At 41.5% G+C, this 18928-nt stretch overlaps 1 protein-coding gene across 1 annotated transcript in view; it reads right to left on the minus strand.

Moving 5' to 3' along the window:
* Positions 1-18928, minus strand: part of faf1 (Fas (TNFRSF6) associated factor 1) — a 55923-nt gene that overhangs the window by 12377 nt on the left and 24618 nt on the right. The window contains exons 9-15 of the mRNA XM_079350573.1: positions 15025-15120; positions 13971-14094; positions 13826-13889; positions 13656-13737; positions 8748-8902; positions 4392-4528; positions 4189-4277 (exon numbers count right to left, since the gene is read on the minus strand). Of these exons, the coding sequence (XP_079206699.1) occupies positions 4189-4277; positions 4392-4528; positions 8748-8902; positions 13656-13737; positions 13826-13889; positions 13971-14094; positions 15025-15120 (747 nt within the window). The remainder of the gene's footprint in view (positions 1-4188; positions 4278-4391; positions 4529-8747; positions 8903-13655; positions 13738-13825; positions 13890-13970; positions 14095-15024; positions 15121-18928) is intronic.

An 18928-nucleotide genomic window follows, 5' to 3' on the forward strand; every position in this document is an offset into this window, starting at 1 on the left:
TCTTTCTACCTGCTGTGGCTACAAAGTGTTCTATAAAGACTGGGACTAAAGACCAGCGTCTATTGTGTTAACAGTGCACAGCCATTAGTTTTCTATTTTGTGAAGGCCCATGCTGTGTGCCAGCCCGGATATGGCAAAGTAAGCTTATTGTGATGATCAGAGGGCTACTGTGCAGCTAAGGAAAAGCACAGTTTGCATTGTTGTATTCGGTCGGAAAATGCAAAGGATACATTTGTGCTTTGGCCCGCATAATAGATGAACATTGAAAGGAAACTGTAAAAGAATAGTAGAGAGGGACAAAAGCATCAAAAGTGGCTGTCCTCAATAGACCGGGCCTAAGTCACGCAAACAAGTGGAACGGTTGTTCATGTTTGAGACTCGTTTTTCACAGCTATAATATGTCCCTGGATGCATAATTTACCTTGAATGACCTTGTGTGCATGAATGGAACAACATGACATTCATTTATTCTGTATGTGCTCAAACAGGTTAATTTAAAGACCTTATCTGTGGAGGATAAAAGAAACAGATTTTCAACATCTCTATCTTTGCCTGTCACCAAAGTAGCTTCACATGTGCTGTTCTATAGACATGCTTTTAAACTCTTACACATTAAAGTCAGAGATGGAAGCTGACAAACATCCACAGTAAGGAAGAGTCTCATATCAAATGGTTTAATGAAAAAATACAGTGGCTAAGATCTGCTTGAATTGGGGTGGTATTTATGTTTATTTGGTTTTGGGAAGCCTAAAAGTGAGTAAAAGCTTTGCTCTGGTTCTTTCAGGGTGTTTTTGTTTCTCCATTACTTAAAGATAATGAATGTTTGGAGCCCTTTACCGAAGTCAACATTGGTTAGTTTAAGCTGCTCTTCACAGGAAAATCCATCAGAAATGACTTGACCTGAAAATGTCCAGCAGCGCTGACAGACGCAGAGCAGAAAACCTGCAGTGAGTCGTCAGCCGGTTACTAACTTTACAATGCTAAAACACAGACAAGGGTAGGAATAACTGACGAGTCACTGAGGTTGGTTGAAGGCACAATGTGGCTGTCCAGCTATTCCATTTCCAGACAAACGCAATAGTCAGTGTCAGAGAGGAATGTCTAGGCTGGGTGGATGTCTGTGTTCATGTCTGAGTTTGTCCAAGGAAAGGTGAGATAAAGGAGAAGAAAAAAAAACAGAAGGGAGGGAAGGGAGTGAGAAAAAGACTGCTATGGTCTACTTCAGTGAAGATGGAAATGGTCGAGTGAAGAGGTTGAATTCCCTTTGGAGAAGGGAAGTCCTTTTAAATACAAGGTGCCTTTCAATCATGCGGTTAGTTAAACCAATAATGAATAACCACATTTCATTTTCACTTTTACTCTTTGACGGTGTCTTTTTTTACAAGGTATCTGGCAGGAAGCAAATTAATGATCACAGATGAACATAGTTTAAAAAAACAAAATCTCATCAAAACTAAATCTCATTTCTTTTGTTTCCCACGGTGAATCTCAAACCATTTTTCATGGTGATACAAAGAAGAAGCTATCATTTCTGTTGTGAAATATATGATTACAAGCAGAAGGCATAACAAGAAAAAGAAAGAAAACAGTGTCTCGTGATTTCTTAACATAAAAAAACAAAACAAAAAAACAACAACCCTGTAAGACAAGAGGCGTGCAAAGTCATGTCATGTTTGGGTAAACTGACAACATAATTAATGTTTTTTTCTAAACAAGATGAAAAAGATACGATAAGATCTGATCTGAAAGATATGTTTTGGAGCTTTATAAGTTTATATCTTATCTTATAAAGCTCCAAAACATATATTTCAGATGAAACTCTAAGACTTAATAAAGTCATTGCACGATGTACAGCACCTGTTCAAAGCCTTGCAGCAGGAACAGGCAGGTAGTGTACGTTGTCTTTTTTTGCTTCTAAGGAAAAAGTGTCTACAGCACAATCAGTATCAGAAACTGTCAAGTCCTGAAAGCTGGCATCCAAAGTCTGCTCTGGTATTTACTCATCCTGTGATCAGCCAGGTTCTGATTTAAATGTTAATTTTGCCAATCTTAGACTGTTTTATCCCAGCAAAGTTCTTGTACAGCGGCTTGTGTTTAGACAACATTTAAAAATTCAGAATGAAACCTGGGGTTTGAAGAAATAAATACTTAACAACATAAGAAACTGAGCAGACTATCCTTGTGCTCCCTCTACGTCAGTATTAAACTTCTAATGGCTGTGAAAAATGCTTAAGTGCTCCATCTTCAGCGTGAACCTACAGGACACAGTCTCACCTGACACAGGTGATTTAAATGCTCTAAATACCTCTTGTCGCTTCTTGTCACTAATGATTAGTTCCAATTTGACACGAAAGACGCCCAGAACATGAAGCCAGAGAAATGTAGCAAGAATAAAAACACAACGATAATAGCTGTCACTAAATATCAGTAACACAGGTAATAAAGTCAAAACCTCAGGGTGTGTGAGATGACAAGCATTCCTTCATCAGGGTTCCCATAACTACAAATGCTATGACTATTATATAATAACATTGTTAGAGAGTCCGTTTGCTTGACTGATTATTCATATGTGTTTAATATAATGTGACACCTGTCATCTATAGATACAGTAGTCAAAAACAGAGTCACGACAAGTAGCAAAGATTAGTGTGGGAAAAAGAGAGAGCAAGACAAAGGCTTTGGCAGCTGGCGGAGACTCCAACATCTGTGTTGGTGAAATGACAAAGAAGAGTTTGTCCTATAGTATATTTATTTGAGATATAAACGCAATCATTTTAGACGCACTTGATCGGCCACAAAGACTGCAACTCCTTTACCGACGTTTCCATAACCTATTTACATGAAATGAAAAAGCAAGCCGGTGAGGTTCCTCTGCCATTCGACTGTTTGAAAACCTGTCAGGACCAAAACAAACGGTGTGGTTCCTTCTCTCGTCAGAAGTCACTGAGTAAACATGTAAGGTGGAGTTTCAGAGGGTCAGGTGAAAGTCTTTAACCGTCCGGCTGTCACAGATTCTTGTCCGTGACATGAGAGGACTGCAACTTTTTTTTGTGTGTGGGGATCGTTTCCCTAAATGCTGTTTGTCCATGCTCTATGGGAGTCAAAGAGCGAGCTGACAGACACAGAGATGCACAATACAACTGACATTGTGAAGTCAATGAGAGTCGGGTCGGAGTCCTGTACCTATTCAAAGAGCTGAAGCTGCCACATTGAACAAGCACCAAAGACGAGTCAGGTGAAATGGCTAAGCGTTGTCTGCTTGTCATTACGAGTATGCCGCTGTGTAACAATGCTGTTCAAACATTCCCAGCATGAAGCTGTTTTACTCTTTAGCAGGATATCAAAGACATGCTCGGCTTCGTAATAGAGGCCGTTTACACCTTGCGTTAACATCCATCCCGGTTGATCTGATTAAAAAAGAGAATAGCCTTAATGCAAGGTGTGAAAACACCTTGATACTTCACGAGGAGGGATTGAGATCCGCAAATATAGGAGTACAGGAAAAGCTGGTGTAACATCCAGACTCTTTAACCACAGAGCCATGCTGAGGTTATACAGCATTGCTGTCATGTGGTATAGCATTGTCTTCTTCCTGGAAGAGGGCATCGTCTACTTAAGCTCATATGTCACTCTTAAACTTTTGTATAGTTTTAGCATTAATGCTTCCTTCACAAAATGTGCAGGTTACTTATGCCATGTGTTAAAATGCACCCCATACAATCACAGATTCACAGATACAAAAAGAAATGTCTTTAGTTCAGCGAATGGGGTTTGCAGGATTTCCAAACAGAAAGACCACCGGACAGTTTTCAACTATGCCTCAGTTTATCTTCAAGGATTTTGGACCATGAGAAGGCGTCTGGATCTAGTGTCTATAAAGTTACCACTTTGGATGGTAGAGTGTTCTTATGTCAACTACAGAATTATGTCTGTTTTGAATGCAGTATTTTCCGATGGTTTAAAGACTACAGCCATCTACTGTTGTTTTTGTCTTATATGGAAACAGGAATAGGCCTTTTTTTTTTTACCTCTACCTGCCATGGAGGACAACAATGTATAGACAGGCAGGTTCGTGTTTCCAAAATCGTAGTAACTTTTCAAACTATCCCAAGTGTTAACTCGATGTTGAAGAATCAGTTTGTGTTGTTTATAGTTCACTGCGGTCGCATAGTGTAAAGACACCCTTACCTCATCTTTGATATCCTCTTGTTGCTGTGCTGTGAAGATCTCCATTGCACCCATTAACCTCATCATCAGCTCGTCCACTGTCGTATTGCCTGAAGACAAAAAAACAACAAAGAAACACATAATCAAAATAATCACAGAATAATTCTCTGTTTTTCAATGATTACAGAGAGCCGTTTTTATGCTATTGATGAAATCCTTCTTACCTTGAATAACATTTAGAACTTCATTGGATGTGCGTTTTCCCATGACTATAAGGAGAAGAGGGAACTGGTCTGTCTTGTATGTCCGTATAGTCTGTGTCACCACACTGCCAAAGTGCCTAGTACACATCGTGAGTAGCCTGCAACACAAAGAAATAATGCAACAGAGTCCATTTAATTCACTTGATAGTTTTTTTGGAACCTGGAAAAAGACACCACAAAACACACACGTAAATACACATTAGTGTACACACCACACAGAAGGAGACATTTACTCCACTTTTCTAAACTACAGCTGAAAAGAGAAATACAAAAAAAAAAAAAAAAACTTGTGGCATTAAGGACTTTAAAACCAATTCTGCATTTTCTCATTCCATCAGAGTGACATGCTATCTCAATTGGACCTGCAGCTGAATTAGTATTCCTCACCAGATGCCCAGAATTGATAGGGCAGGAGAGGATTTCTTATTCCATTACAAAGACAGAACTTTTTAAATTAACATTTCAGAGAGGGAAAAGGGTAGCAGGCAGCGGGGGCCCCACCAAGCTCCCTGTAAATGTCATAATATTAATGAATTGCTATAGACTGAATGCAAATATAGATTAGCTTTTTCCTCCTGTCTTTTAATAAGATCTACTTTAATAACTGGCTGGTAAAATAGAGGAGTGATGGAATGGATGGAGGGACAGAGGGTCAGAGGAAGAAGATAGATGGGATGCAAGCCGTCAGCGAGGGCGTGTAACTCATTAAACATGAAGCCAAAGCTGAGCCAGCGACGTGCAGTCTCTCAAACTGTGAAACTGAGTACCTGGGCTTTTTTTTTTTTTTTTTTTAAATAAATCGGAACTAGTATGCAAAAAATATGAGACTGAAAAGGAGTCCACATCGGGAAGCTACAGCTGAACACAAATTAATTACACGAACATAAGTTGTTTTGAAAGTAAGAGGAAGACTGAACTTTTCAAAATGTTGAACTTTGAGTGACCCATGTCTTGCAATGACAACCTTGGGTACCCTAAATCCTAGTGATCATTTAGTCCTGACATTTGTCCCTGTTCAGACTTCAACCCAGACACACCATAACAAAAGCTCACAGAGAAACTCTAACCTGTAATGAAAGCCCAGGGAACAATGGACATCACCTTGAAGGGTAACCCAATCTTTAAGCTCCCATCAAACACAAGACAACCTGCTTTGGTTTCTACCTCGAAATTTAGGAAGTCAACAGGTCCACCACCAGAGTGAAAGTCATCAATCCGATTAAAATAAAGCCTACACTTTAAGATATCCACTACACCTACGATTGACAGAAATTCTAACCAGCATATGAAGGCTTTAAACGACATGCACGAATAGTAGAAACACAACTTTGGAGTCAGGAGGAAGTCAAGCCGCTGAACAGTTCAGCACGCTCTCATCCAGCCATAATATAACATGGTGAAGAATGCAGCCCAGACTGTACCAGACCTGTGGCCTTCAGGGGCAACTCTATGGAGAGGAAACACCTGCTAGAAAATTACAGCAGAAGTGGGTTTAAGGATCTGTTAAGATGTGACTGACAGCTTCTAATTTGTCACCAATCCCATCTCCATCGCCGCACACATCCAGACAGCTAGAATAGTTAATGTTTCCCTGGGCTGTCGCATCACATTTCTTCACATCAAAGGAGTGCATGAAGATGCAAGTAGACTGGTTAGACCTGACATGCGCTTCACTGAGCACTTGATGAGTCGGGTTAGTACAGTAGCACTGCAGGGAATATTTTTGCCAGCCACCTGTATTGGAGCATGTATGGGAACCGGATGCTCTGATAGCTCACTGTGTCATACACACTTTGTTTCAAAGCGAACGTGGACATGTTTTGATTTGAGAATGACATTTGGACTCCCTTGCAGCCAGTCATGTAATCACAAATGTGGATGTCAAGACGAGAAGTCGAGTGTATGAGGGAAGTTTGCATGTTGGTTTGTCCCTGCTGCTAAAGGTTTAGCCTACTCTAAGATGAAGAAAAAAACGACACAAACACTTATCGAGCATCACTGTGTCATTGTACTGGACATAGTGAGGCTCTTTAGGCGCTTACATGTTTGTGTCAGGCCCTTTAACAAGTTGACCCAAATGATGCAAAAGAATTGACAAGAAAACAAAGTGTAAGAGTTTACTTTATAGTAGCATTTGAACGGGTATGTTAGTGCTGAAAGAGTTGAAAACGCATGGCACGCACAAACACAAAAACATCAAGTGTCAGTGTGTTTAAGTGTGTCTAATAGTTTCCATATTTGCCATGTGCATGGCAGTACAGCGTCAGTATGATATATCAGATTCATTTCCCATGGGCGACAATTACACTGGCATCCAATCAGCGCAACTGCATTTATGCATAATTAATCATTTAACTGGGAGGCCTGTGAGAATACAGAGCCAAGCAACAGGCACATTCCAATATCAGCAGGTTCATCACACACAAACACACAATCAGGATACTTTTCTAACAGCCTGTTTGATTGGTGCCAATCAACAGTCACTTTGGATCAGCCAGAGAGCGTGAGAAATGTGGAGGAGCCGTATGTGTGTGAGTGTGCACATGTGCACGCATGCGTTAGCAGCAAAGCTGTGACTAGCTGTGTGCAATGAAAAGCTCCAGATGTTGCCCGCCTTTTTAATGTGCAATAAAAAGGCTCAGCTGGGGCAAAAAGCAAAGGAGGCCAATGGGAGAGAATGGAGAATGGAACGAAGAAAGGAGGGTATTTCCTTAAAAGAAATAATGGAGAGCTGAGGTCAGGGTGTGAGACTTTCTTTAATGGCTGCTACTAGAGGGCAGGCTTAACTCTGGATGGCTAGGAGAGAGGGAGAGAGTTGATGTATTCAGATAAAGAGGAGGAAAGTAAAGAAAGATTGCATGGCATCAAGAAGGAGATGAGAGTAACGGGGGAAAAAAAGTAGCAGAAAGATGAAGGGAAAGTAAGAAGAATCATAAGGATTTCTCAGAGCACAATGATAACGAGTAACCCAATTGAACCCTCAGCAGAAGCCACCTCCACCTCTCTATAGCTGGATGCTGGAATCGGCAAGGAACCTGATCATCAATCCCAAATTAAAGGACAGATTTGTTTTCATATAAATGTGCAATACTTTGTCCATAATTAACTTCAGATTGTGTAATAAACCGGTTCTTCACAGACCTGCCAGTAATGAACGCACACTGCTGGAGCTGCGCAGGCTCTCCAAGCATAAACAGAGAGATAGAGATGTTTGGACTCCAGGGGAGCTCTCAGTCTCCCACTGACCCTCTTTTCAGACAGCTTAGTCAAGATTGCCCAATCAGGGGCCTCACCATGCAAACACAACGCCTTTTGTTAGCATGCAACCTCAGAAATTCAAAAAGAGAATGAAGTCGAAGAGAGAATGAGCAGACAGAGATACAGACTGTGAGTGAGAGTTGAATGCTAGCAATTAAGGACATTTTAAAAGAGGTTCTGTCCACACATTTTAGATCATTTTCTAAAAGCTAGCCTGCCCATGCTTGAATGCTTTCAATAACCCAATATAACTGTAAGCAACAGTCCGAGGGCGAGGCAGAGAAAATGAATGAGAATGAGAAAGAGCCTCTTTAACAGGATATTCTGGCAGTTTGCAGAGGCCTCTGCACACAATCAAGTGTTCTTCAACTGAAATATATTCAATATCCTCTTGAGTATCAGATACAGTCAACAGCTCCAGACTGTGAGTCCCATAAAAAATAAAATAGAAGGATTAAGAATGCAGTCAGTAGAGGTTCAGTTATTGTTACGCTTGACTTTATACTTCAATACTGCAGCATGATTCAGAGCATGGATCTAGAGGGTTTAAAGGGCTATTCCGTTTCCTGTAGTTTTGTCCATTACTGCGATTATCAAATCAGTTCACAAGAGTTGTTTTTGAGGTTTCGGAGGCTCGTGCTTCATAGCGCTGGAGTGAGCTTGAAGTCGGAACGTACAATTTCAAATAATGGTCATGATTTGAATTTAAACTTTCTTTACATTTAAGTATCTGATTTGAAGACTTTTTAAACGTGTTCATGTCCAACAAATGTTTTACCTGAGAATATTCATACAGTGGTGTGCTGTGAAAGTATTTCAAGGAAGAAACATTATACACAGAGAAATATAGTTGTGTCTACACTAATTAGGGTGCACAACTGGACTGACTCTCTTTGTCGTTGCATACTCTAATTTAATCAGTGTGAAACTGAATGCTGCCTTGACTTCTACCACATCTGCAATAGTGTGTAGAGACAACATGAAAAGAAAAATCTAACAGCTCTTTAACTAGAGCATCCTTCGAAAAGGTTAAAACAAACATCGGGCCTCTTCTGGTACCTGGCTTTGTTTGCTTCTTTAGTGACATCCCAGGCCCATGTGATGAAGTTCTGGCTCAGGTAGGAGACGATGGAGTCCGCACACATCATTTGGGAGCAGAAGACATTGCCGAGGACACTGTCGTCATTGTGGAGGTAGATGGCTAGCAGCTTCCTCTGTTAAAGATGATCAGGAAGGGACAAGAGAAAATGGAAATTAACGGCAAAGAAGGAGATTGCTTCAATCTGCAGGAGGAGTGGATTAAAAGTAGAGAGAAACGAAACAAGAAGTAATATCGTTGAAAGTCAGTGGGTCAATGCACGACGTTTGTGAAGTTTGATGAGAAAAGAAAAGGATTTAAAAAAAAAAAGTTTTTGCTGATGTATTGTGGGAAATCTGCCAGTCGTGTGGGTGTCCCATCAGCGGGGGAGACATTTCCACATAACATGACAATAAAACGACATAAGGGACCACTGGGTGCAGATCCAGCATGACTTTCGCAGACCACAGCACGGCCACAACTGGCAAAAAAGCAAATACCAGGCAAAATCAAATGGAGAGCGGTGTAAATAAAACTTCTCTTGGAGGCGATGGAGATATGGAGAAAACAAAACAGACAAATCACTCTATTTATTTTACACCAAATGCCAGCAGCCTGTTCAGGTTAGTAGCGGCAGGGCCAGACAATATTGACGAAGCTCCAAATCCAAGGATATTGACACCATCATATAAGCCCGGCAGATTCTCCCTACTGACAATCTAATTAAAAAACAAACACACCCACAAACATAAAAGGTTCCAGGGGACAATGTTGGAAATAATGCTCTCTAAATTACATGTCACTTCTCTTGCTATAAAAGAACAACGAAAAAAAAAAAAGCCCTCAGTCTCTGCTTAGCGCATTTTTAACCATGGCTATGCAGTAGGAGTCAAGAGGTCTGTTTCTCAGGAGCAGTAATCTAGGCTACGTATGCCAAAAAGCAAAAGATCTAAACTGGGCGTAAAACGTGAGGGGAAGTAAAAGAAGAAGTTGTGCTCTACTGTGGCCTGTGTAGAATGGGAATAGGAGAGCACTGCTGTGTTTGCTCAACGATTAGTGCTTTAGAATAATCTCCAGGGCTCCTAGAGAGAGGGAGCCGGGGACTCATTCATTGGGCCGATTCAACAGCCTGAAAAGATTAAACACTCACGCTGAGAAGACAAGCAAATTCAGTCTTGAGAGAGGAATGAGTGCGTGGAGGGGAGGGAGAGTTTTACTACATGAAAAAACAACAACAACCTGATACACACTCAAACGCTGAGGGCCCAACACACATGCGCAAACTGAACTGTCTGGTGGTACCCAAAAGTGAGGGACTCCCACACATGCATGCTCAATTAGAGCAAGTGTAAAGACTAATCAAAGTGGGTATTTTGGCCAACTGAACTCCTTCATCTCAGTTAAACTGTCTGTAGCCTTCTGTTCCCTCTCTGCTTTCAAGTCCGATCTTTTGTGTAGCCTGTCTTAGCAGGGAGGAGCAAATCCCTCAGTTCAGCTAAATTACTAGGTCCAACCTGAGCGAGATAGTGACCCTACGGCCCTTTTCACACCTGTTCACGTTATTCGGAGTGCGCTTTGTGTGCGAGTATGTAAGAGGGCGACTACACAGTGGAACAGTGTTTGCATTGATTTCGATCTGACCGTATAATCTATGTTCTACTCACTCATATATTTGACGCAGTTGGAGTCGTCGTCGCATTGAAAAGAAGTCATAATTATTCACCCAAACACATAATCCGTTATTTCCATAGGTCTGAAATGTATCCTGATCTTTTTCCCTAAAAGTGGCCGTCTGGTAAAATATTAATAGCACTTTGCTGTAGCAACCCCCCTTAGGTTTCACCTTACTTCCTCATTTATTTAAAACCACAGGAAAGCCGAGCTAAATTTGACAGACCCAGGGTGGGCACACAGAATTTCTGTCAAAGCTTAAATCATTAACATTAATTCAGTTCTTAAAAAAAAAAAAAAAAAAAGCCTGATGTGATGAATCACAGTCAAACTCAGATCAACTAAATACCAGCTTTATGTTACATGTTAAAAGCTTTTCTTCTAATCATTAACTGAAAAACATCTAAAATCTGTGTTAGATAAATGAAGATATTAAAAGCATGCCTGCCCGTTACGGCATTAGAACATTTCTACAAACACTCATTCTTTTTAAATCCATCTACTTGTGCAAGTGAGTCAACATTTTAGCTGCAGTAAATAAAACCATGACTGAGTTTGTGTTTGTTATATACATCCCAACATTTGAAAAATATGCGTACACCTACACGCCAGTCAGATTCACCTCTTTCCTCTTTCCTCTGCACGGCCATAGCCGGGTTTTAATGCAGATACTTGGCGGTGATAAATCCCTGAACTCCCCTCTCCAGCGAGGCTATGAATTTTGATGTGTCTTTGTGTGTGGCAGACAGGAGAGAGGAGAGGAGAGCGGGGTTAGAGTGATTAACCACTGCGTTGATGGGGATTTAGTGAGGATCGTGGTTAGTGATGGGTGGCCTATCTCTCTTCGGCTCTGACTAACCACTGATCCCCAAGAGGGTTGAGCTCAGCTCAGCGCTGCAGCCTAAAGCATTTTCATTAAGGATGGATTGAGTCTATCTCAACAGTCCTCAACACACACCTTCAGAAACACTTCATCAAATGTAGTGTTTTGCTTAGTGATTAGCCTCTGCAAGGCTTTCAGAGACTGAGACTGATTTCTCTCTTTATAAATCCACTGAGTCGTCCCCCCTTCAGTCGAATCAGACCTATTCCAATATCCCCTTAATGAAGGAGGCCTTTTCTAGGACAGGGGCTCAAAAACTAGATTCCTTTTCAAATAGTCACAAAGGGCAAAGCACGGGATGGCAGCAGGGACAGAAGAAGGAACAGAGTAATCAGGCCCATATGCTACTGTGTGATGAAAGCGTCAAAAGCAGAATGTTTCGGCCTGTCATCTAGGACGCTGGTGACAAAATAGGACAGCCAGAAAACAGACCAAAAAGCTTCTGTTTTCATGCAAAAATTCTTTGCACATATAGCCTGCTTCCACAAAGCCATCCTAACCACGGAACAGTTGGCAGACTAAATCAAGCTCACTCAGAAGAAAACATAAAACAGTAGAAGTGAATACTGCTTTGGCCCTGTGCTGCGTAGAGCACAGTAGTACAGTACAGAGTGTGTGAACACTAGGGAGACACTGGCCATATTGTGTTGGCTTAGGAGAGGAGATCAGCTGGGAAGCAGGCAAGATGCCAAGCTACTCTTTACGCTTTTTTTTTTCTCCCATCTCTGTTTATTTCACACTTTTCTCCTCCCTCACCCGTATCCTGCAACCTCTCGTACTTTTATTCCTCTCTCTACAAATGAGTTTCACTTTTTGCATCCTCCTCTCCTTTCACATCATGTTGTCTGATTTGGGTCCCTACCATCATGTCTACCACCCCCCCGCCCCCCCCCCCCACCACCACCACCACCTCCCTCCTTGTGTGCCTGGTGATCTGAACCCCCCTAACATCTTGCTGTGTCCTAACAGTCTAATAAGGCTGTAATCCACACAAGCTGTCAGTTGATACAAGCATCCTTAAAAGGACAAAAGCCAAAAAAACATGGGGGAAAGTGGACAGCTAAAAATAAAGCCTCAGCTGTCGGGATGAAAACGTGTTGATAGGTTTTGATGATATTTTATCAATGTGACTAAAATGCCTTGACCATACTGCATGACACAGGGGGTACAAACACAAACAAAAGTAACACTACTGGGTAAAAAAGGACTTCAACTCCAGTAAATTAAGCTTTCATAATAAATATAGACCTTTGGGCCATACAAAAAATTTAGAAAAAGCTGTTCTGACTACTGAATGTAATTCCTCTTCTCGTTTCAATGTATTCATTTTTTATCTTTAGACTCTGTTAAAATGTCTGTGTTTACTATATGGGAGCTTTAAGACCGACTCTGAGTCATGATGCAATCAAGTTACTCGTAGTTGGAATTCAACCATCTATGATAATCACTGAAGGCACTGTATGGTGGAACTTAAGAGGTACCTTGTTTCCCCTCTTGTTATCATTTCGTTTGACTTTTCCCTTTTCGTGTTCTAGTTTCGCCTGCATCTCCGTCTGTTACCAAATGTGGCTGCAATCAGAGAAAAGCTCTGCGATTAGAAAACTCTTCTGTCGCATGAAGAGTTCAGCAACATGCCGACTCGATGACTGAACAATCATTGAGAGGAATAGAGAGACTCTTTCACAGTGTAGTCTGGAGTATGTTGAACTTTCAGAAGCATAAAACTGATTCTCATTTCTACATTAGGCTACAACTAACACCAATTCCTTTTTTTTTGAACTACAGCGTTATTTGTAATCAGCTGTTGCGACAGCACCTCAGCCATCTTGGACTGGTGGGAACAGACGAGAAGCAAATCCCTGATGATTTGCCCTGCTCTCTTTTATATTCTATCTTATCACTGTACGTGTATTTACAAAGAGCTTTTGCAGAACTAACGTTATGAACTCTTCATCAGTTGTTCTCAGGGCAGAAAGATCCTTTCTCTCTTTTATTTCACAATAAAAAAAAAAAGTGTAGCCTGGACATTTAAAGAGATTGGTTATAAAAGTGAACATTGTGTCCTAATTCCCACCAGCTTAGTAAGGAAGGAGAAGATATGAGAAAAGCAGCATCTCCCCTGACAGAGAACGAATAATATCCTGCTCAGTCTGCGTCCTTCATCTGTGTTGTTTTAAGCAAAGAAAACTGCAAAGTGCTAAAGAAAAGTCAACACTGGTAACATCAGAACCTCATAACTTACAAAGTCAAAATTAAAAGTGTTGGGATTTTGTTTCTCAGTTCAGTATCTCAAAACATTCCAATGAGGCTCCAGACAAATGATCAGCTTACTTACATCTCTGGCTTTGCCATAGAAGGCTTCTTGAGACGCTGCCTCCAAAGACCCAATGAAGAACATTGGGTGAGCCTCTCCATACCTGAAAGGACACACCCAGAAAATGGGAACAGTTTAAAAACACAAGCCACGCTGAATCAATACGAGCAACACGCAAAGCTTAAGCTCACCTTGAAGAAAATTCGGCAGTAAAGTGCAGTAAGGCATCAGCTTCGTTCTCACTGTTCTCTGGCACTGGGGGGGGCAACAATTATTTGTGTTGCTTTGGAAACATTAACAAGCAATAAATACAGCTTCATAAGCTACTCGACATACTCATTGGTGATTTCCGACTGGTAGAGGAACCCATTCCAAACATCTCTGAATCGTCCACGCCAAACTCTGATGCGTCCTCAAAATCGTCCCCCTCACTGTCGCTGACCATATGGACATCTGCACACTGCAAACACAAAGTTTGAATTCATTTTCAGACTGTTTTAAGTCCCCCTGGTTTATGAAGTAGAGGGTTTACACAGTCGAAGAAGTAGAAGCAGAAGTGGCGTAACTCAGCTCGATTCATATCGATTCTGCCACAGTGTAATATTGGTGTCCCAGTTTTTAATTCACGCCGGGTATAAGAATTCCACATAAACACACAATCAGACATGCATGCGCACACACACACACACTGACACAGAGAGCTGTGCTGTCCCACTGAAACCATCTTGTTGCTGTAACGCCTCTGTTACTACTTTGTAACTGTCACTTTGTTCCCCAAGTCCGCCTCCGCAACCTTCAGATAGAAGGGGAGTTAATATCACGGCTTGAGACGGCAGTCTGAATAGGTCACGTGTTAAGAGTGAGAGGGAATGTTAGGATTCCTCTTCTTCTGTGCTGTTCTTTTTTTTCTTTTTTTTTCTATAAATAAGGGTACTCCACACTGGATTTCTTTTCATGTGGGAAATAAAGTTGTATTGAAACATCATCAGACTTAAATGTACTGTTTCTGAGGTCAAACAGAGCGTGTGCTGCTGTGTCTCTTTAAAATTGCGCTGAGAGACAACAGGTGAAGATGCGGACATTGAACTTCAATGAAACAAAAATTAACCCTATTTCTTGGGGGATCAAACCAACAAACCAAAAAACTGAAGCTTGGGTTTGTGGCTCACTGAAACACCATCCAATGCTATTAAGACCTGCAGCCCAGCTGAGAGGCATGCAGGTGAACTTACCCAGCCTTGTATTGTTCCTTTAACGTCTTCTAATTAAAGGTTAGTGGTAGTTTTTAGTTAAAGTTGCACTCCTAGGCTTTCCTAGCCCGTAACACACGGCATCCAGGGATAAATTATCGCACAGCACCGATCCCTGGAGAAAGCGTTAGTGTATATACCTCTTCTGTGGGCTCCTGGGAGTTGGCTGGTGAAGACCTTCGACAAACACTGAGGTGATGGCAAGGATAGCTGATTCCAGAGACAGCTAGCGTCATCTAAAAAGAAATAAACATAGCAAAAAATATTCATTTGTATTTTCTTATGAGAAAAGTTTAGGATTCGTGTACGATCTTGGACCACATGTAATTAATGGCCAAATCTTTGTTAACTCAAAGACATCATTGAAATGAATGAAAATGAGGGATAACTTATTGAGATATCAACATCTCACGCTGTAGCGGTATAGCCCGAATCATGAGGTACTTTAGAGACTTCAAACAGGAACTTGATCTTGCCAATAAGGGGAAAACCTTGATGAGGTTTCTGTACATCTGATGTTAGTGTGATGGTGGTTTATAGTAAGAGACACCTGACTAATGAGCAACCAAATCCAAAGCCAGGACTGAAAATATCAGCATTCATCAGGGACTCATTACAGCTGGTGTCTCCTGGCTAACACGCCGAGGGACATCAACAAAACAGGCATGGCTATGGCAGGACGTACTGTGTAATTTAAAAAGCTGTGCGAAACCAAAAAGTCTAACCGTGACTTAATAGCCTTCATTTACCAATATTTGTCAAAATATGAATATATTCATCGACGTACTAATTGTCGTGAGCAAAGTGCTTTTCTGGGAGAGTGAAATTCTTAACAACCGGGCCGTGGAAGGGCAAACAAGCATGGTGTGATAAGAGAGAAAGAAGCTGCTTGTCCCCAGCAGAGATCCAGTGATCTGCTCCATTGTCAGGTGCTGAGACACACAAAGAGCAGCTGGACATGGTTGAATCAGGAGACGATTACACGCAACGCCAATTGAGTCTGAAAAGGGACACACAGACTGCAGGGAGTTTCTCTGCGTCTCTTTAAAGTAGAGTGGTTCCTCATGCTGGCCTCAGCCTTTAGAGGAGGAAAGAACAGAGTAACCACTGAACCTTTGAGCAACATGGACTTACAATAGAGTACTTCTATGGACTGGACACTGATAAGAATCTTAATATTGTGTTTTCCCAATCTGTTCACACTAGCTTATCTCTAAAGCATTAGAAAGTAAATGAGTTGAAGCCAAAAGATAAAGAACATTTGACAGGAACATTTGGACAGTTGTGGCTTGAACGAACATAGTTAGTGCAGGGAAAAATGACAACAATACAATAAGATGATATATAAATAAGTTTGCTATCTGCATGTTTAGTGTATCCATAAAGGTTTTTCTTTTCACAATATTAAATATAATGTAATGGAGGTTTTTATTTATAAAGCCAAAACCTTTGGTTTAATTACATTTGGTTATCCATACAAGTACTTTGGCTTTTGGAATTGCTCATTCCCAGAAGAGAAAAAAAAAACACATCAAAAAGCATTACAGCCTTAAAGACCATCCAGGCATTTAGCGATTATAATATGAACCACTTATGTTTTAAATTCCCACCAGCTCAGTAACCAAGTAGAAGATATGAGAAAGGCAGTATTTCCCCTGACAATTCAAGAATGAATAATATCTTGATGAGTATTCCGTCTCCATGTTGTCTTAAGCAAAGAAAACGGCTTGAAAAAAGTGGAGGCGAGACTGTCACGCAATGTTTGAACTACACTAACAAAGAATGACATCATCACGTAAAAGGGACAAGTCAACAATGAAGCATATTAAAATGATAAGAAAGTATGTTCTTGTTTAATTACCATTTATTCCCCTAGGCTTAAAAGATTTAGTCAACCCAGACACAGTAACATATGTGCACACTAGTATGATGGTGGAAACAGATTGTTTTACTTGAGTATTACTAATAATACTGTGAGTAATAACTAATATTGTGAGTGTACTCTTGAAAATGAGAAGTGTGTAAAAGTCACAGCAAGGACAGCTCAGTATCCGTGGAACACCTATGAAGAACACTCAACTGAATTGCTTCGCCTTTGCACCTGTAACTTAACTCTAAGTCATTTAGAAGTTTGTTTATTAGATCACTGTGTCATTCATATTTTTCAAGTGAACCTTACAAAGTATAGGAACAAAGACACCATTCCAACAGTAGAAGAAAAACAAGCAATCGGTTATGTTTACGAATGACGTGCTATGGCCATTGGAGTCATGATGGGTGCCAGGTCTGAGATTAAAATTAGTCCTCAGAGAGAGTTGTACCTATTGAGTCAAACAAAGACATACAGGCTTTGCCTGAGGGATGTGAAGGCATGGCCCCAAGACTATTGTGCCTTTTCCCCCCCAATCGAGTGGCAATCAAACGTGAGAATCTTAACAGCGGCTGTCGAGAGGATCCCCATAAACCCTTTACCCCTAGTACTCACAATGAGAGGCTTTGGTCTGAGGGCCTAATAAGTGTATAAATAAAGTTGATCACTTCCCCTATCAAAGCGGGCCTGGAGGGTTTGTTCTGACATGGATGCAAGGAGGGGAGGTGAAAAGGGGAAAAAAATGAGTTGAGTGCCTCTCAATCCTCTTCCTCGCTTTGACCCAATGGCTTCTTCTGATGTTGAGGTACACAAGTGCAGCTTGGCGGCTCAGTGGTAAAACGTGGAAACAAGGCCGATGCGCTGCAGGGCACGGGGGGTGGGAGGACGAGGTTAACCCCCCCAAATGACCCTCTCCAACATCTCCACACAAAGGAACTGGCTCCTCTTTTTTGGATTCCTTTAATTAACACTTGCATTGAGGCTCTAAGCATTCAGGGGCTGATACAGGGAAAGAATTTTTTCTCTCTCCCTTACCCCTTTCCCTCCCCCTTTCAAGCATTTCTTCCCCTTCTCTACCCTTCTTTCTCTCCCTTCATTCTTTCTGTGTTTCTTTTTTTTTTTTCCTTTTCTAGTTTAGGCAGTGTTTGGATTAGGTGTCTGGCTGTGAGTGTGAGATAATTACTACTGACAGCTGCACTGAAGGCAACCAAAACCACAGTACCACCTTATTCCACTTTGTCTTTGATGGCGAAAGGGAAGGCCAGCGAGAGGAGCGGGGAAGACTGGACAGTAAGGAGAATGAGGAGCTGATCAGTAGAGAAAGTAGTATTGATGAGAAATAACGCAAACACATGAAAAATGGACACTTGACAGAGAAAAGGTAGGCACGAAGAAGATCAACCAAAGTGTGCCCCACCCTTTACACCTGTTGATCTTCTTGTCTCAGGCTTTTCTAAACCCTCTTTTCTTTGTATGCACCTCAGCTCCTGCACATTGTTTGTATCTTAACATACACAAAATGCATATGCAGAGCAATAGGAGGATGTAGAGCTAAAGAAGGTTGTTGTCTAAAAGGTAACCAAACTATTGAGGAAGAACTCACTCATCTTCAAATAAACACATAAACTTAAAATGTAAGCTCCACAGAATTCATAAAAAAAAAAAAAACAGCTAGAAAGATAAAAAACAAGAGAGGCAGACTAACTTAGAGCTGAATGTCACCTGAAGGCTTGCCATTCGCACAAGGGAAGGGGGCTCTGCCTGAGCTTATGACTGAGCCCTGTTGCTACGGAAACCACCTGGCCCTCCTAAATAAACCCTCCGTTTCATAGGCCCCTATCAGGTAGAGGAGGATTCCATTAATGCCAGCTGGGAAATGGAGGGAGGTGCTGGCCTACAAGGCAAGGCACCTCCGATGCGCCGCAGCATTAATACATTAGCAAACACCATGAAACACTGCATAAATGTCAGCAATTACTGGCTGGGAGGAAGAAAAGGAGCTGGTGGGGGGGGGGGGGGGGGGGGGGGGGGGGGGGGGGGGGGGGTTGAAGAGATTGGGGGATGTAATAAGGAAGTCCCACTGGCTGTCAATCACTCCAACAGGTGTGGAGGAAAGACTGCCAATCAAAACAGCTCCAATGAGATGAGACCTGTCTAGAAAAGGAGGAGAGGGA

Source organism: Symphodus melops (assembly GCF_947650265.1).
Source record: "Symphodus melops genome assembly, chromosome: 8".
Taxonomy (NCBI): domain Eukaryota; kingdom Metazoa; phylum Chordata; class Actinopteri; order Labriformes; family Labridae; genus Symphodus; species Symphodus melops.